Consider the following 15597-nt stretch of genomic DNA (forward strand, 5'->3'; position numbering starts at 1 on the left):
TGTATTATGTTATGAAGGTTGCCAGATCTACATACATGTCAAAAACACCACACAGAGTGTGGCTATGATGGCATAAATGGTTCATGTCAATATACAAATACCCAAAGGTGCAAAAGGTGTACATGGTGTGCAAAGGTGCAGTACGTATTGCCCAGATAAAACAGGTTAACAGCAAAGATGATGGAGGGGTTATTCCCAAATGGATAAATTCTACACTACACCATGGCTCAGTGGTTATAAGCTACCCACGAGGCCTACAGTTTACTGGACTCATTTAGTGTCTGTGCAATGTGCGACAAATCTTTCATCTTGTATTTCATTTCTATCTAGTTTTTTGAAGTTTGTTTGCAGGTAGTACCAAGGGTGCTCCTTGAGGCTGAACAAATATATACTAATATTTAATTTTTGAAACATATAAAAGATGGTAGCTTTCCCCCCAAAAAAAGAAGGATCTAAGGATCTGGAAGTATATACTGTAAATGAACAAGATGGTTACCACAATTAAAAACATGTTTCAGAAAAGCAATCCTTAATTATTTTCAGCAGCAATGGAAATTTTGCCATTTTTGCGCATAATCTCTGAAATCTGTAACTTAAGAATGCCAAGTTATAGCATTAAAGGCCTCATGTGTTACCATGTTCATTCAGAAATCTGGAGACGCCACTCCTTACCCACCTAATCAGTAGCTGTGTGGGAATACTTCCAGTTCATAGAATATGTGGATTTATCAGGAGCACAGTACAGAAATTAAACAAGGTCTCTATGGGCTCTAATTGAAATCTCATTAAATGTTGTTTGATATAGGGAAGAGCAGGAGAAGTACTCATAAAATATATTTCATATGAAGTGCTCAATAAAAAAGATAATGGAAGCTGATGCCATAAAACCATCTAATTGCATGATGTGACTTTCCCATTTGTGATGCCTCAGTAGTAAAAGTACCATTGTCTTTTCCACTGTTCCACACACCACAACGCTAGTGCCTACTGGGAAAAGTAAGTTATAAAAATAGGTCCAAGATTCTGAGATGTAGTCTGATTGCAATTCATGTCCACAATGAGAGGATAAGGGGATATAGTGAAAAGCCCCAACCATGACACTACCTGCCTGGAGTTTGCATGTTCTCCCTGTGCCTGCGTATGTTTCCTCCGGGTACTCCGGTTTCCTCCCACACTCCAAAGACATGCTGGTAGGTAAATTGGCTCTAGTATATGAATGTGAGTTAGGGACCTTAGATTGTAAGCTCCTTGAGGGTAGGGACTGATGTGAATGTACAATGTATATGTAAGGTACTATGTAGATTTACGACGCTATATAAGTACCTTAAATAATAAGAAATCTCTAAAGTTCAGAGGCACAGGTGGCGCTTGTAGAAATGTTTGGTGTCTATTTATGCATAGTTTATATCTTGCACTTATACAGTATAATACATATAATCACATGAGTCCCTTCTAAAGGAGCATACAATCTATTGCCCTTACCACTCATTCCACCACCAGCAAACATACTTTGTGATTTGATGATTTACCTCTATGAGGTGACCCAGAATGTGGTTAATGTACCACTAAGATGTTGAGTTGTGGGAGAAAAGCAAACAAATGCCCTTGATGTAAATTGAATATTGAACTGCAGCATTTCAAGGCAAGTGTCTTGATCTTATAACCACTGTGCTGTTATTCTTCCATACCTCTTTTATAATGTGCATAAAAGCTGGTCAATCAAGGCTAAATCCTGTACATCAGTATGTAACCACTGGACACAGCCTGCACAGAATTGTTCTACCAGGGCAGGATTGCAAGTGTATAGACTAATTTGACTAATTTGGTAAAATTGGTATCTCTCCTCTTGTTAAATATATCCCTGTTAGATTCTGCCATATTGGTAACATTTCTTTTTTAGATATGCAAAAATAGATTTGTCTTTAAAGTGGGTCATTTGTATATGTTCTAGCTATGTTCACATACTAGAAAGGGGCTTTTGAGGGTCTGTAAGCAATGGGAACTCTTGAAAGCAGAACTTTACCCATAACAGATTATTAACACTAATGCCCTGTACACATGGTCGGACTTTGTTCGGAAATTCCGACAACAAAATCCTAGGATTTTTTCAGACGGATGTTGGCTCAAACTTGTCTTGCATACACATGGTCACACAAAGTTGTCGGAAAATCCGATCGTTCTAAACGCGGTGACGTAAAACACGTATGTCGGGACTATAAACGGGGCAGTGGCCAATAGCTTTCATCTCTTTATTTATTCTGAGCATACCTGGCACTTTGTCCGTCGGATTTGTGTACACACGATCGGAATTTCCGACAACGGATTTTGTTGTTGGAAAATTTTATATCCTGCTCTCAAACTTTGTGTGTCGGAAAATCCAATGGAAAAATGTGTGATGGAGCCTACACACGGTCGGAATTTCCGACAACAAGGTCCTATCACACATTATCCGTCGGAAAATCCGACCGTGTGTACGGGGCATAAGGCTACATTCACATTGGCGATTAGGGTCGGTGCGAATAGAAGCAACAGGAATCAGAGATTCCTGCTGCAGCTCTCAGCAAATTGGTGTGGCCGCCAGCCCCTTTCACTATAATGACAATTCAATGTAAATTTGATTCACTGGTGTGAATGTAGAATGTTCTTTAACAAAATAACATACATTCCAAATGAATAATTATGCCACCAAAATTAGTGTGTGCTGTAAATTGCCTGCAGCATTGCTCCTGATTCTTCTTGCTGGAGGCTGTCATGCAGTCACTTCCTTATTAGAAGCCTCCCCACCCCTCTCCTTGGTCTCAAAAACTAAGTCACTTTCTTCAATTAAAATGTGTACATTTCCAGCCTTGAATTTCTTGACTTAGCTAAAGAGGAAGGCTGACAGAAGGTTACAGTGCTGAAGTTTACAGGCTGCTCTATGGAGGTAGAAAGGAGAGAATATCAGGGAGATAAGATAAGACACTAGCCTTGTAAGTTGAACTCTTTTGTGTCTCTCTGGCAGCAGAGTTTGTCCTATCACCTCTCCTGCTTTTCTTTTCCCTCTACCTAATCTGCATTTCCTTGGCACAGTCTGTCTCATTCCTGTTGCTTTCCTCCCCCTTCAGCAACAGTAAATCTTACAAGTAATCTAATTTAGTAAGAGCACCTGAACATGTGCAGAACAGGGTGAGATGGTGCATTACTGGACTTCAAACAGTATAGACACTTATTTTTAATGTTTTACATAACTATACCTGCTAAATGGGCCAGCATGAAAAGATCTATTGGAACTTAATTTTCTGACTAAAGTTCCATTTTAAATACTGTAGAGCCACACAGCACACGTAGGACTTCCTGATACTATAACCTATTTTATTAATCTTTTATTCCTTCTGTTCATTTAGGGGGCAGATTGCATCCGAACCTCATCAGATGGACCCCTTCAGGTGAGTTTTATGATATATCAGCAGTCTTAACATACTGAATATATTACTTCAGTGTAATTTTCTGGTTTATGAAGATGATCCGTTACTTTTAATAGATTACTTTATCGTCTGTTGCTAGTCTGGGGTAAAGACATATACTATAAACCCAATTTTATATCTTATTTACAACATAATCACTATTTATATCTCTTTTTTTAATTTTACATAGTGTGCCGAGGGTGTAAAAGGAGAGAAAGGAGAGCGAGGGGAGACGGTGAGTAATTAAGATATGCCATTTTTGCTAATTAGCATTCTTGCCTGTGTTTGTATTACCGTGTATGTTAAGCCAAAACTTGTATTTCTTAATTGCAATTTTGAATATCACGTGGGAGGGTTTGAACCCTTGAATGTGTCCCCACCAGGGCAAAATGTTTTTATAGGAACACGGAGTGAGGGAGCATCATCCAATGGCTAAACCTGCTCTGGTGACAGCTGTCTATGAGTGAAATCTCATGTGTTTAGGAGAAATCTCCGCGTGTGTCTCTGGGACAGGAAGTGAATAGAAATCTCCCCAACAGGAAGTAAAGAAAATAGACAGGGGTCCAAACTATTCCCTACTTTATCCAAAATCAAAACAAGTTTAGTTTTACACACACTTTAACTTACCAATAAAGCATGTACAAAAAACATGCTCTATATTATAAAGAGTATGGTTTAAAGCCTATAGTTACTGTGCTTAAACTGCATTGCTTGTGTTTTTAAACACTACTTTTTTAGAATCTATTTTCAAATATGTGCAAATGGCAACTACAATAGATTATTTTTATACTTACTCATATAATGATATAAAGCAAGGAAGTCTTTAGCATTTGATGAAAAATACCTATTCATTTTCTGTATATATTGACCTTGGAAAAATGGTCTATATTCAGTTACTTTAATTTATCACTAGAGGGTGCTAGGGACTGTCACATTTATGTAGCTTTGAACCCACTTTGCAGCATCTAACCTAACGTACGCCACACATAGTTCCAATCAGTCTTAACCAAATCTGCACCCTTTGTAAACCACATTATTCACTATATAAAATGTTGGAAACTCAGACTTTCAATTTAAAATCATTTTATACCGCTAGTAGTGATACAGACATCACTTCCTAGATTCCCATTACTATTTTTGAAGTGTATTTGATCTGGATTATATTGATATATTGTTACATATAAAATATATGCTGTATAATTACACATACAGTATAATGTAAGTTCAGTTTACACAAGTACAGATATTATTAATAATAATATTAATAATATTCAGGGCTTTTTTCTCAGGGAATAGGTGCAGTAACTCCCTCCTTTTCGAATCACCCCTTGTCTCAGCCCCCTACACACCTCTGAGCACCGACCTTGGGTTCCACCCTCTACCCACCTCCCAGTACCCTCCCTTCCAGAGAATACAGAAACAAGTAATTTGTATACAATTTGATACTGATAACAAGAAAAGCAATAAAATAGATCCCCTGCAGCCAACAACAATAGACAACCCCTATTCAATAACATACCCCCAGCAACAATAGACCCCCACTAGCAATAATAGATTTCCCAACCGCCAGCAACAATAGCCCCCTCCCCCAACAATAGACCCCTCCCTCAACAGTAGATGCCTTCCAGCAACAAGTAACCCCCCCTCCCACAACTATAGATCCTCCACCAGCAACAATAAACCTCCCCAGCAACACTAGACCCCCCACAACAATAGATCCCCCCAGCGACCATAGATCCCCCAGCAGCCAGCATCGATAGTCCCTCCAGCTTACTATAGTACCCCTCGCCATTACATACATTCTGTGCTGGAGGTGCCGGAGCTGCGTCCCCCCACGTTCCCGCTGAAAAAATGCCCTGATAATATTACCATAAATAAATAAAAGATGTAACAGAACTGCTGAGTAAATGCTGTTGTGGTTCATTAAAGTTTCTTGTCTGGTGACTGATGACTCTAAGGGGTCTATTTATAATTGTTTCTCCCAAGATTCACATAGCTTTCTTCCAAAATTCACACATTTTTCTGATTGGAATAAGCATTGAAAAATTGTGTAAATGCTGAGTGAAAGGTGTGCGATTTTTGAGTAAAAAATGTATAAAAAGACCCTTTAAGTGTCTCATTGTTTACCAGTTATTTGTTCTTGCTCATATTTGTATACATTTTAATACTAGTTTCAGATTTTAATCTATCATGTCATTGTTCACCAGAGATGAGGATTTTGCTGAGTATGTTACCAATAAAGTTAAAACCCTCTGTTTTTAATGTAAACTGTTAGACAGGGCCGATTTGTTTGTTTTGCAGGCCGGTTGGTAAGTGTGCTGGGAAATCTTTTGTTTGTTTGTGATACTAATAAAGTTAATATGCTTCAGCCCTTGTTCACACTGACTGCGGGAATGGAATCGTGCGAGATCAGCTGACATCGCACAATTTCATTCCTGAATGTCAGTCCCGATTTCGGGGGCAATTTCAGAGACATTTGTGTGGGTTTCTGCACAGCTGTCAATGGAAATCGCACCCCGAAATCGCCAAAAGTAATACAGAAACTACTTTTGGGAATCGGTGCGGCGCCAATTCGGACGGTGCCATTGCCGGCAATTTCCATTGATTTAGCATGCGATTTGACATGTCAAATCGCATGCCATGTCAAATCTCATGCCAACTTGCATCAATGTGAACCAGGGCTCAAAGTTGTTTATAAACTACGTTAGACGATAACATCTGTGGCATGTTTTCTGTCACTTGTGTCTCATTAGGGAGATTAACGTTTACTTTCTGTCTTGTATACAAAAAAGGAAGTGACAGTTTCTCCCCAAAGGGATGAAAATGGTATTTTAGATAGCTGTCACTGTAATAAGTGACCTTGTTGGAATAATTCCCTTCTATTCCTGTTCTAAACTCAAAATTTTAGATTTTTTTTTCTCACTTAGTCAACAGGACAAACAAGGTGAATTTCTCCAGTGGGACAAAGACAGCAGTACAAACAATTGGCAGGGGTTAAAGCCAATATAGTAGGTTATGCTAAAATCCCTAACAGGTTATTCTGATGGGCAGATTTCCCTTTCCTTTATGACCTGGAGATGTAAAAGCAAATTAATGAAAGTGTTAACAAAGTAAGGGGAATTCCCATTTTGGACTATTGTCACCAGAACATTTGTCCTCGTTTTTGCTCTGTTCACAATTTTAAAATTTTGTATTCTCTCTCTATTTCTGTCACAATACCAATAGCCTCCTTTACAGATATAGGCATGAATCTATAAATCAGGTTGAAATATTCTTTTCTCTCAATATTTGCACATCTGCTAACTAGACATTTCTTGCATGTCCACCTTGCCATGCTTGTTCCCATCACTGAATGCTCAAAGGCCAAATTTCATCCAAATTTATGGAAAGCTGCCTTGACTTTTGATTTTTTTACAGGTTCACAAGATAGCACATTTACCCCCTCTATATAATACAGGTAGCGAGAAACAATGGGGGAGATTTTCTAAAACTGGAATGCTCAGAATCTGGTGCAGCTGTGCATGATAGCCAACCAGCTTCTAACTTCAGCTTCTTCTAAACCATGGAAGCTGATTGGTTTCTCTGCAGAGCTGCAAAAGATTTTGCACTCTCCAGGTTTAGTAAATCAACCCCATTGCATTACTCGTGAAATATTACATCAGTCAGCTTTGCTCTTTCAACCAAGAAAGTTTGTTTTTCTTAAAAGCTACATTTTGATATGCTAATCTTTTATCCCAAAACCAACTGATTATCTTCTTCACAAAAGGGTCTAAGAGGATACGAGGGACCATCTGGGCCAGAAGGAGAGAAAGTAGGCAACATTTGCTTGTATTGTGCTATATGTATTCAGCCCAAAAGTTCTTTCTTCAATAAATTGTTGTATTGTTTTATCCAGGGAAAAAAAGGTGAAAAGGGAGATTTAGGATTTAAAGGATCTTCTGGTGTTCCTGGTCGGGATGTAAGTAATGGATATTTACAGTTAATATTCTGGTGGGGTGATCTAATAAACGTTCATCAGACCATGGTCATAAGATCAAACCTGCACTCACCTCAAACAACAAGGAAAGAAGAGAAAACTATAACAGGGAAAAAGTATCAGATGTTTTTCTTATCCCTTCAAAAATTGGAATTGATAGGACCTGAGCTACTAAACCCTAACTTCACTGATTGGGGTTTGGAAGCCTCTGCTTAATCTACCTGTGTTTGCAGAAGGCTTCTAGTAACACTCAATATATACAGGGGGTCACAGGGGTATTAATTTACATGTACAGAAAAAAATAAAAGGTGACAACCAAGGCACATTAAGCTATTATTGTGATTCAACATTGACTTAATTTATTAAGTCATGCTGTTACTCATCATTATCTTACTGAAAATGATTAAAACTGACTATTCAGTTACAGTATGTATTTACAGGCATCTTTGACTGAAACAAAAATGATGTACATGTACCCATAGCCACAGTGTGAGGAATCTGTATGTATAATTAGTGGTTATTGCATGGTTGTGGTGGTATATTTTGAAGATCACTAGAAACGTCATGTGTCTTTTATAATGGCTTTTGGCCTTGAGAGGAGACATTTCAGACTTTCTCATAGCTCATTTCCCATGTAACTTATAACCAGTTAATATTGTCCTTTCTTTTCTTGCAATCGGAGAGGAACTATTAACTGTTCTTGAAAATGTCATGTCTGTGCATACCTCTTCCAATACTTCATGCTGAATGCCAGCACACTTTACACCGAGCAGTTCAGGAAAAATTCCTATTGCTTTGCAGGAGCAGAGTTTGTGGATGATGAGTAGTCACACATGTTTATAGATTCCAGCTGCGTAAAGCAATATTAAACCCAGAAACAAAAATGTAATATATTGTAGCTTACCAATCTTTAGATGTGGTGGCTTCAGCTTTAGGGTAGCCCATCTATTTAAAGGGGCTACTTAACACACCACAATGGACCAAAAGTCATGTATGCAGAATTTTCAGCAGCGAAGCACACTGTGACATACAACAGTGAGTTGCTGTACATTATACCTCAATATAGGTATGCTGGGGGGGGGGGGGGTATTTAGAATGACTGACACCACAGCGAACCAGCACACATAATGTGCCCCTTATAGGGATAAGACAGAGGCTGTCATTTTTCCTTGCGTTATCCAAAATGAAAAAGAACCTTTTTGGTTGTAATTGGTCTTTAAAAAAGAGGTCCAGGTCTTGAAAATATCACACAAAGGTATTAGCTATGACTTAATTTTAATCTTTATTTCCGTGGAGTCTTTCAGTCCCTACATGGAGGCTGCAAAGGTGCATGCTCACCAAAAAAGGTCAGCAATTTCATATTCATTGAGTAGGTAATGCTGTCCCTACTTATGGAGCAAAAGTCTGCAAAACACACATTATGAAACTGTACCATGGTTTTTACACCTGTGCTTTCTATTATCTAGGGCAGGCCAGGTGAAATCTGTGTTGTGGGACCAAAGGGTCAAAAGGTAAGTGAATACTTAAAATGAAGCTAAACCCCCCAAAATGTAAAATTTTGCAACTTACTAGTCCTTAGACTTAGGTGGCTGCATTTGTTTTCTTTTTTGGGCTTCTTTATTTTATTTCCTCCTGGTGATTTTACCACTAACACACTTTCTGTCCTAGTAGGAAAGAGCCTATTCACCTATTCATAAGTATAACTTATTTTTTGCTATGCGTGATAAATTAAGATCATATGCAGAAGTGACCTTTGAAAATTGGAGAGAAGTTAGAGTACTACAAAAAAAAAAGGTTCATATAGGATAAGACTCCAAAATAAATATTATATAGAAAGATACAAATATAAGAACTTTTTGTCTTGTCTTTGAGTTAACACTGCTTTAGGCCAACGAGCTGCCAACAGGGCTCGTGTGAAAGCAGCACTCATTAGGATTTAATTTAAAAACCATTCTGTCATTTCAGAAGCAAGCTGTGTCATAATAGATTGCTAGAATCAAATGTAGCCACAGATAATTGCCTGATATCTCTTGCACGGCTGAGTCTGCATTTTCTAGTGCGTTATACTTAATTTTTAAAAGGTGGAATGGGCATCTGTAATTTATGATATGGAAAAATGTAGACAGCTAAAGAAAGTTATACTGTAAAAGGTGAGTAATGTAATGTGAGTGTGCGATTGACGGCGCTATATGGGTACCTTAAATAAATAGGGATAATTGTAGACACGCGCCCACACTCACTCAGATTGAACTGGATGGACTAGTGTCTTTATTCAACCTTACTAACTATGTAACTATGTATGCTATACAGGTAATACTTGAAAAATTAGAATATCGAGCAAAAGTTCATTAATTTCACTAATACAACTTAAAAGGTGAAACTAATATATGAGAAAGACTCATTACATGCAAAGCAAGATAGTTCAAGCCGTGATTTGTCATAATTGTGATGATTATGGCTTACAGCTCATGAAAACCCCAAATCCACAATCTCAGAAAATTTGAATATTACATGCAATCAATAAACCAAGGATTGTACATAGAACAATATCGGACCTCTGAAAAGTATAAGCATGCATATGTACTCAGTACTTGGTTTGGCCCCCTTTTGCAGCAATTAGCTGATTAGAGTGGGACACTTTGGGAACAGAATATTGCACCTTTTCACAATATTCTAATTTTCTGAGATTGTGGATTTGGGGTTTTCATGAGCTGTAAGCCATAATCATCACAATTATGACAAATCACGGCTTGAACTATCTTACTTTGCATGTAATGAGTCTATCTCATATATTAGTTTCACCTTTTAAGTTGCATTAGCGAAATAAATGAACTTTTGCACGAAGCTCTGTTCATAGCACTAGGTTAAATAGGATGTGTTGTGGAATATTGGGTAGTACTTTTAATTTCCTTCCTGCATTAGGGAGAAACCGGAATTGTAGGCCCTGAAGGACTGGCAGGAGAACCGGGACCTCCAGGAAAGCCAGGACTCCCTGGGATTGGATTACCAGGCAAACCTGTAAGTTCACAGTTTTCTGTATTCTCAGAACATTCTTCTCATCATATCCTGCCAGTGAATCTTCAGTTAATCCCTCAGTGCTGACAGACAGGATTGGAGCTTGCATGCATTGAATGTGATTGTTGGTTTCTCAGCGGAGGACACTTTAGCTAGCAGACATTTGAAGTCGTATTTTAACACAGCTTAATGGGCCAGTTAAACTAAATACTACTGAAGATAAAGGAAATAACATTTGAAAATACAATATCCAGAACACAGATACTTCCTGACCTGTAGGAGATACTGTAAGCAGCACTGGGAGAGCATTTTTCAGCCTAAAATAATAATGTAGGTCAGTAGACTGCAATAAGCTTCAAAGAAAATGCAAACACATTACAAATTATGCCCATATATTTATTTACAGTCATTAACAGTCATAAATTATTTTAGGATTTACTAAGCAATTTAGAAGCCATGTATTCAGGAGGCAGATGAGAACCCTGGTATCCTTAGGGCCCTCTCACATGGGCTGTCCGATCAGGTCCGCCTGTCAGTTTTTCAGGTGGACCTGATCAGACCATCTATTCACCCTTATGGAGTGATGGATGTCAGTGGTGACATGTTCGCTGACACCCGCTGCTATCCAATCCAATCCTGTCTGCAAAATCCCGACGGATAATGGTCCTATTTTCCGATCGTCTGGTGGATCAGATCGGATATGATTGGATAAAAACAGACAGGCGGTTCGTTTTCACCTGATTTCCCCATAGAGCGGAGAGTAGAGTGATCCCCCACTAAGCAAGCGGAGTCCGCCAAACAGAGGCGCCCGTGTATATTAGGCCTTACAGCTGAACTCTGGCCGTACCTTCGGTCTTGCACAGTTGTACTACTAGTCTTGTACTAAAATTCCTGAGTTCCATTTGTGAGTTTCTCACAGTGTGTATTAGTCATATGTAAGTCAAATAAAGCCTGCCTCATTTCTTGGCTGGATTCCAGCATTATCTAGACTTTCATTCCCAAGCCTGACTGTCCCCTGCCCTGCACCTTCATTCATTGGATTTCAGTTTTTTCAAACATGAATTCTCATCATCACATGTGGGTGTTACCTAGAGTGGTCAGCATGAAAATGCAGTTTGCCTAGGAAAGCCTACTCCTGCAGACTGACGTCCATCTAGATTAAACTGCAACTTAATAGTCTATTGCAGAAGTGTATTAGCACTTATAAAATACTAAAACTTCCACACAGATGCAAGCTAACTAGCCCTAATAGACAGAGACTGACAGATACTGAAATGCAATAAAGGATACAGGAAGACTGGCAAAGACTGATATAGACACATATCACTGCAGGCACAGACATGGACAAAAACTGACATTCAGACACAGACACCAACTCACTTACATACCTTGACTTTCAAATACAATTAATTTAAGCTCCACTTATAGCATGACAAGCCACACTACCTCAGAAAACTCCTTTGCTTGTAAAAAGGCTATCTGAAAGTAAGTAAGGCTTTTACAACTCTAGTAGAATAAATACCATGTTGGGCTGGTTTTAGTACTGACTGAAAATTCAGATTATAGTCTTTAAGAGTGCATCTAAAATTAAAGTATACTAATGAATTACAATAGGTGTTTGATTCTAACTGTTAGTAATCTAGCTTTTAACATATATCAGTAGCTTACATATAAAATTAATTATTTGATGGTATTTTTCTATTTTTCAGGGTAATCCAGGTGGCCCTCCTGGCCTCGCAGGTGAAATGGTAAGAGGCATTTGCTAAGGACACATTTTTCAGTCAGTAACATGTATAAGCACTAAAATTTGCTGTAAGCTTAGTATAACAAGCAGAAATCACAATAGGGCCCACTCTTCCACAGTTCTTCAAAGAATTGCTTGGAAAATGGACACCCTTTACTCTCTAGGCCCCAGTACAGGTCAACAGCCAACAGCTCATCTCCAGGTATCAGATGTGTTGTGTGCTGATATTAAACAAAAAATACTAACATACAGCCATGTACTTAATGATCACAGAATACACTTAATAGACTGTTCCAACAATATAACACTACAAATAATGCTTTAATAATTCATAAATTCATTATTGTCTTCAGGGTAAACCAGGAATTCCAGGCAGAGATGGAGCAGTGGGAAAACCAGTAAGCATCTCCAACACACCTATTTGCCTTATTTACTAGATGTTTTTCCTGACTTTATGCAACAGTACTATAGGGGTTACATTATCAAAGAGTTCACATTTCTACATTCACATTTGTGTATCTAAAATCTATTGGGTGCTGGCGAATCCTCTGATCAGGGCCACCACTATTGTTGCTTTATAAAGGACTCTGATGTAATTTAGCCCACAGACTGTTACTGAGCCTAATTTAAAGGGATTGTAAAGGAAAAAAAATAAACATGTCATACTTACCTGCTCTGTGCAGTGGTTTTGCACAGAGCAGCCCCGATCCTCCTATTCCTGGGTCCCCCGTTGGCATCCTGGGCCCCTCCACCTCGCTGAGTGCCCTCATAGCAAGTCGCTAACTGTGGGGGCACTCGTGCGTGCTCGCTCCAGAGTCAGCTCTCTGCATCCATAAGACACAGATAGCACAGCTCAGCCCTGCCCCCCGCTCCCGCATCACTGGCTGTGATTGAAAACAGCGGGAGCCAATGGCTCCTGCATCTCAGCCAATCAGGAGGGAGAGACCCAGGAGAACCTCACTAGATCGAGATTGGGCTTAGGTAAGTATTAGGGGGGCTGAGGGGGGAGCTGCATACTGAAAGTTTTTTAACTTCACGCATAGAATGCATGAAGGTAAAAAACCTTCAGCCTTTACAATCACTTTAAGTGTAACAAACTTTACACACATCTAAAAAACATTAAGGAAAATTAGATCTGAAACATAAACAATTGCTGAGATTTTCCATGTAGTTAGTAATGTCAACAGAGCATGAGCAGTGTCAGTTATACAGTACATGGATTCTGTAGACCTTATGAACCCAGAAGAGGTTGCCCCAAGTGACCTTGCATATTTGCACCATGTCCTAAATCACAACCAATTCGCATAATATGTGAAACAACATAGTTTTCCATTGAAGCTGTTCACATATCTGTAGTGCATCCACAGTGTAAATTTTAAAGAGTGCTGTGCATTTCTGAGCACTGCGTTGCAGTTCAGATGCGAATTCCACGCTCATTGACTTCTATGAGAACGCTTCTGAAGCACACATGTCAGCAGTTTTGAACATGAATTGAGAAAAAAAACAGTGTAGGGGACCCCCCCAATCCAAAAAAGGCTGTTCGGGTCTGGTATGGATTTTAAAGGGGAACCCCATGCCAAAATTTAAAAAAAGCATGGCTTGGGGCGGCCCCCTCCAAAGTCCATACCAGACCTTTAATCGAGCATGCAGGCTGGCAAGCCAGGAAAGGAGAAGGACAAGCAAGTGCCCCCCCCCTCCTGAACCATACTTGGCCACATGCCCTCAACATGCAGGGGGCTTTGGGTAAGGTGGTGTCGTTGCTTGTCCTTCCCCTTTTCTGCCCTGCCAGGCTGCATACTCAGATAAGGGTCTGGTATGGATTTTGGTGGGACCTCCATGCCATTTTTTTTATTTTGGCGTGGGGTTCCCCTCAAAATCCATACCAGACCTACGGGTCTGGTATGGATTTGGGGGGGCACGCTGTTTTTTTTTAAACTTGGGCATAGGGTTCCTGTTAAAATCCATGCCAAACCCAAAGAGCCTGGTTTGGTTTTTTTGGGGGGGGACCTCCACACAGCTTTTTTCTCAAATGTTATTGCCGGCAATTCTTTGGTTTACACTCAGCTGATGAGTCATCACTTGTTAAGGATGTGGTGGCCCGCTTGCCGGCCCACTCCTTAACAACCAGCTATTGTTTAGGATGCCGGTGGCCGCCCACTCCTAATCTTCGCATCAGAACCGAATCTAAATCACAGCTGAAACAGCTACTTTGGAAATTTGCAGTAAAGATGGACCTGAAATCCGCACCGCACACGTGTGAACCCAGCCTTTGACTTTCTGTGTACTGATATAGAAAAGTCCACCTGCCCACATTCGCTAAAGTGGAAACCTTGTCCTGTTTCTCTTCTTTCTAATACAAGAAAGAACATGTCTTTAAGTGCCTATGCATTTGAGATTTTTAACAAGGAATAGCTAAGTTTGCTGTAAAGGTTAAGAGTATTTAAGTGTGTTGTTACAAAACATTTATCTAAGAATATCAGATCATTTATTGAAACTGTGATTAAGATCTGTCTTTTCACAGGGTAAACCAGGAGTCTCAGGACTGAAAGGAGAGAAGGTAAAATTGTATTATCATCACGCATGTTTTACATACTACTATGTAGCTACCTAAGCTTAAATCATTTCCGTAGTACATTTGTACCATTTGATGTATGTTTTCTATGAAGCATATATTCCTGCTTGAGCAAATGAAACTTTTGTTTTCTGTTATAGGGTGAACCATGTGAAATGTGCCCATCTATGAATGCTGATGGGACACAAGTTATTAGTGTGCCTGGTATCAAAGGGGCGAAAGGACAAGCAGGTCTTCCTGGAATTGGAGAGCCAGGAAAGCGAGTAAGTAACAACATGAAGGCCAGGTAAAAGGGAAGATAGAGAAACCAGTAGTTAAAAAATGTAAATGGTCATTATTAATGCTTCATTCAAATTACTGGATTCTATAGACTATTGCAAATAAATTAGTTATTTCCAAACTGACTGTTGTCACGCTGAGCGGTTTTATTTAGTGCCAGGGGCCTAATGCAGTCATTCTCCTCACAGGGCTTTTAGTGCTGAAAACAAATGAAAACCGTATCATTCCCCAAAGTGTCCATAACATCCTAAGCCTTACTAACCCCAAAGTACATGCTAACACTGACCCTTTTTTAAGGGCTGCCATCAGAAACCAAAGGACCCTTTACTAAAAGATACATTGTACCCTTTATTCACTGCTATGTCCTATTGTACTATAACAAAACATCATATGGGTTTTTTGTTTCTTACATTTTATAAGAAACTCAAAAATGAACAGCTTCATAAAGAAAAAAATAATTGGCAATTGTATTTACAACTGTTTTAATGTCTCATTTTACTATATTTCTTTTAAAAACTTCAAATTGTACTACAGATGCAAAAACTCTTGACACTGAACAGTTAAGCCT

At 39.1% G+C, this 15597-nt stretch overlaps 1 protein-coding gene across 6 annotated transcripts in view; it reads left to right on the forward strand.

The window, feature by feature from the left end:
- Positions 1-15597, forward strand: part of COL16A1 (collagen type XVI alpha 1 chain) — a 283723-nt gene that overhangs the window by 165060 nt on the left and 103066 nt on the right. For all 6 annotated transcript variants that reach the window (XM_073615404.1, XM_073615405.1, XM_073615408.1 and 3 more), the window contains exons 13-22: positions 3384-3425; positions 3634-3678; positions 7210-7254; positions 7339-7401; positions 8886-8930; positions 10342-10437; positions 12144-12182; positions 12532-12576; positions 14700-14735; positions 14891-15013. In XM_073615404.1, coding sequence (XP_073471505.1) covers positions 3384-3425; positions 3634-3678; positions 7210-7254; positions 7339-7401; positions 8886-8930; positions 10342-10437; positions 12144-12182; positions 12532-12576; positions 14700-14735; positions 14891-15013 — 579 coding nt within the window. The remainder of the gene's footprint in view (positions 1-3383; positions 3426-3633; positions 3679-7209; positions 7255-7338; positions 7402-8885; positions 8931-10341; positions 10438-12143; positions 12183-12531; positions 12577-14699; positions 14736-14890; positions 15014-15597) is intronic.

The sequence above is a fragment of the Aquarana catesbeiana genome, linkage group LG02 (assembly GCF_042186555.1).
Source record: "Aquarana catesbeiana isolate 2022-GZ linkage group LG02, ASM4218655v1, whole genome shotgun sequence".
In the NCBI taxonomy this organism is placed as follows: domain Eukaryota; kingdom Metazoa; phylum Chordata; class Amphibia; order Anura; family Ranidae; genus Aquarana; species Aquarana catesbeiana.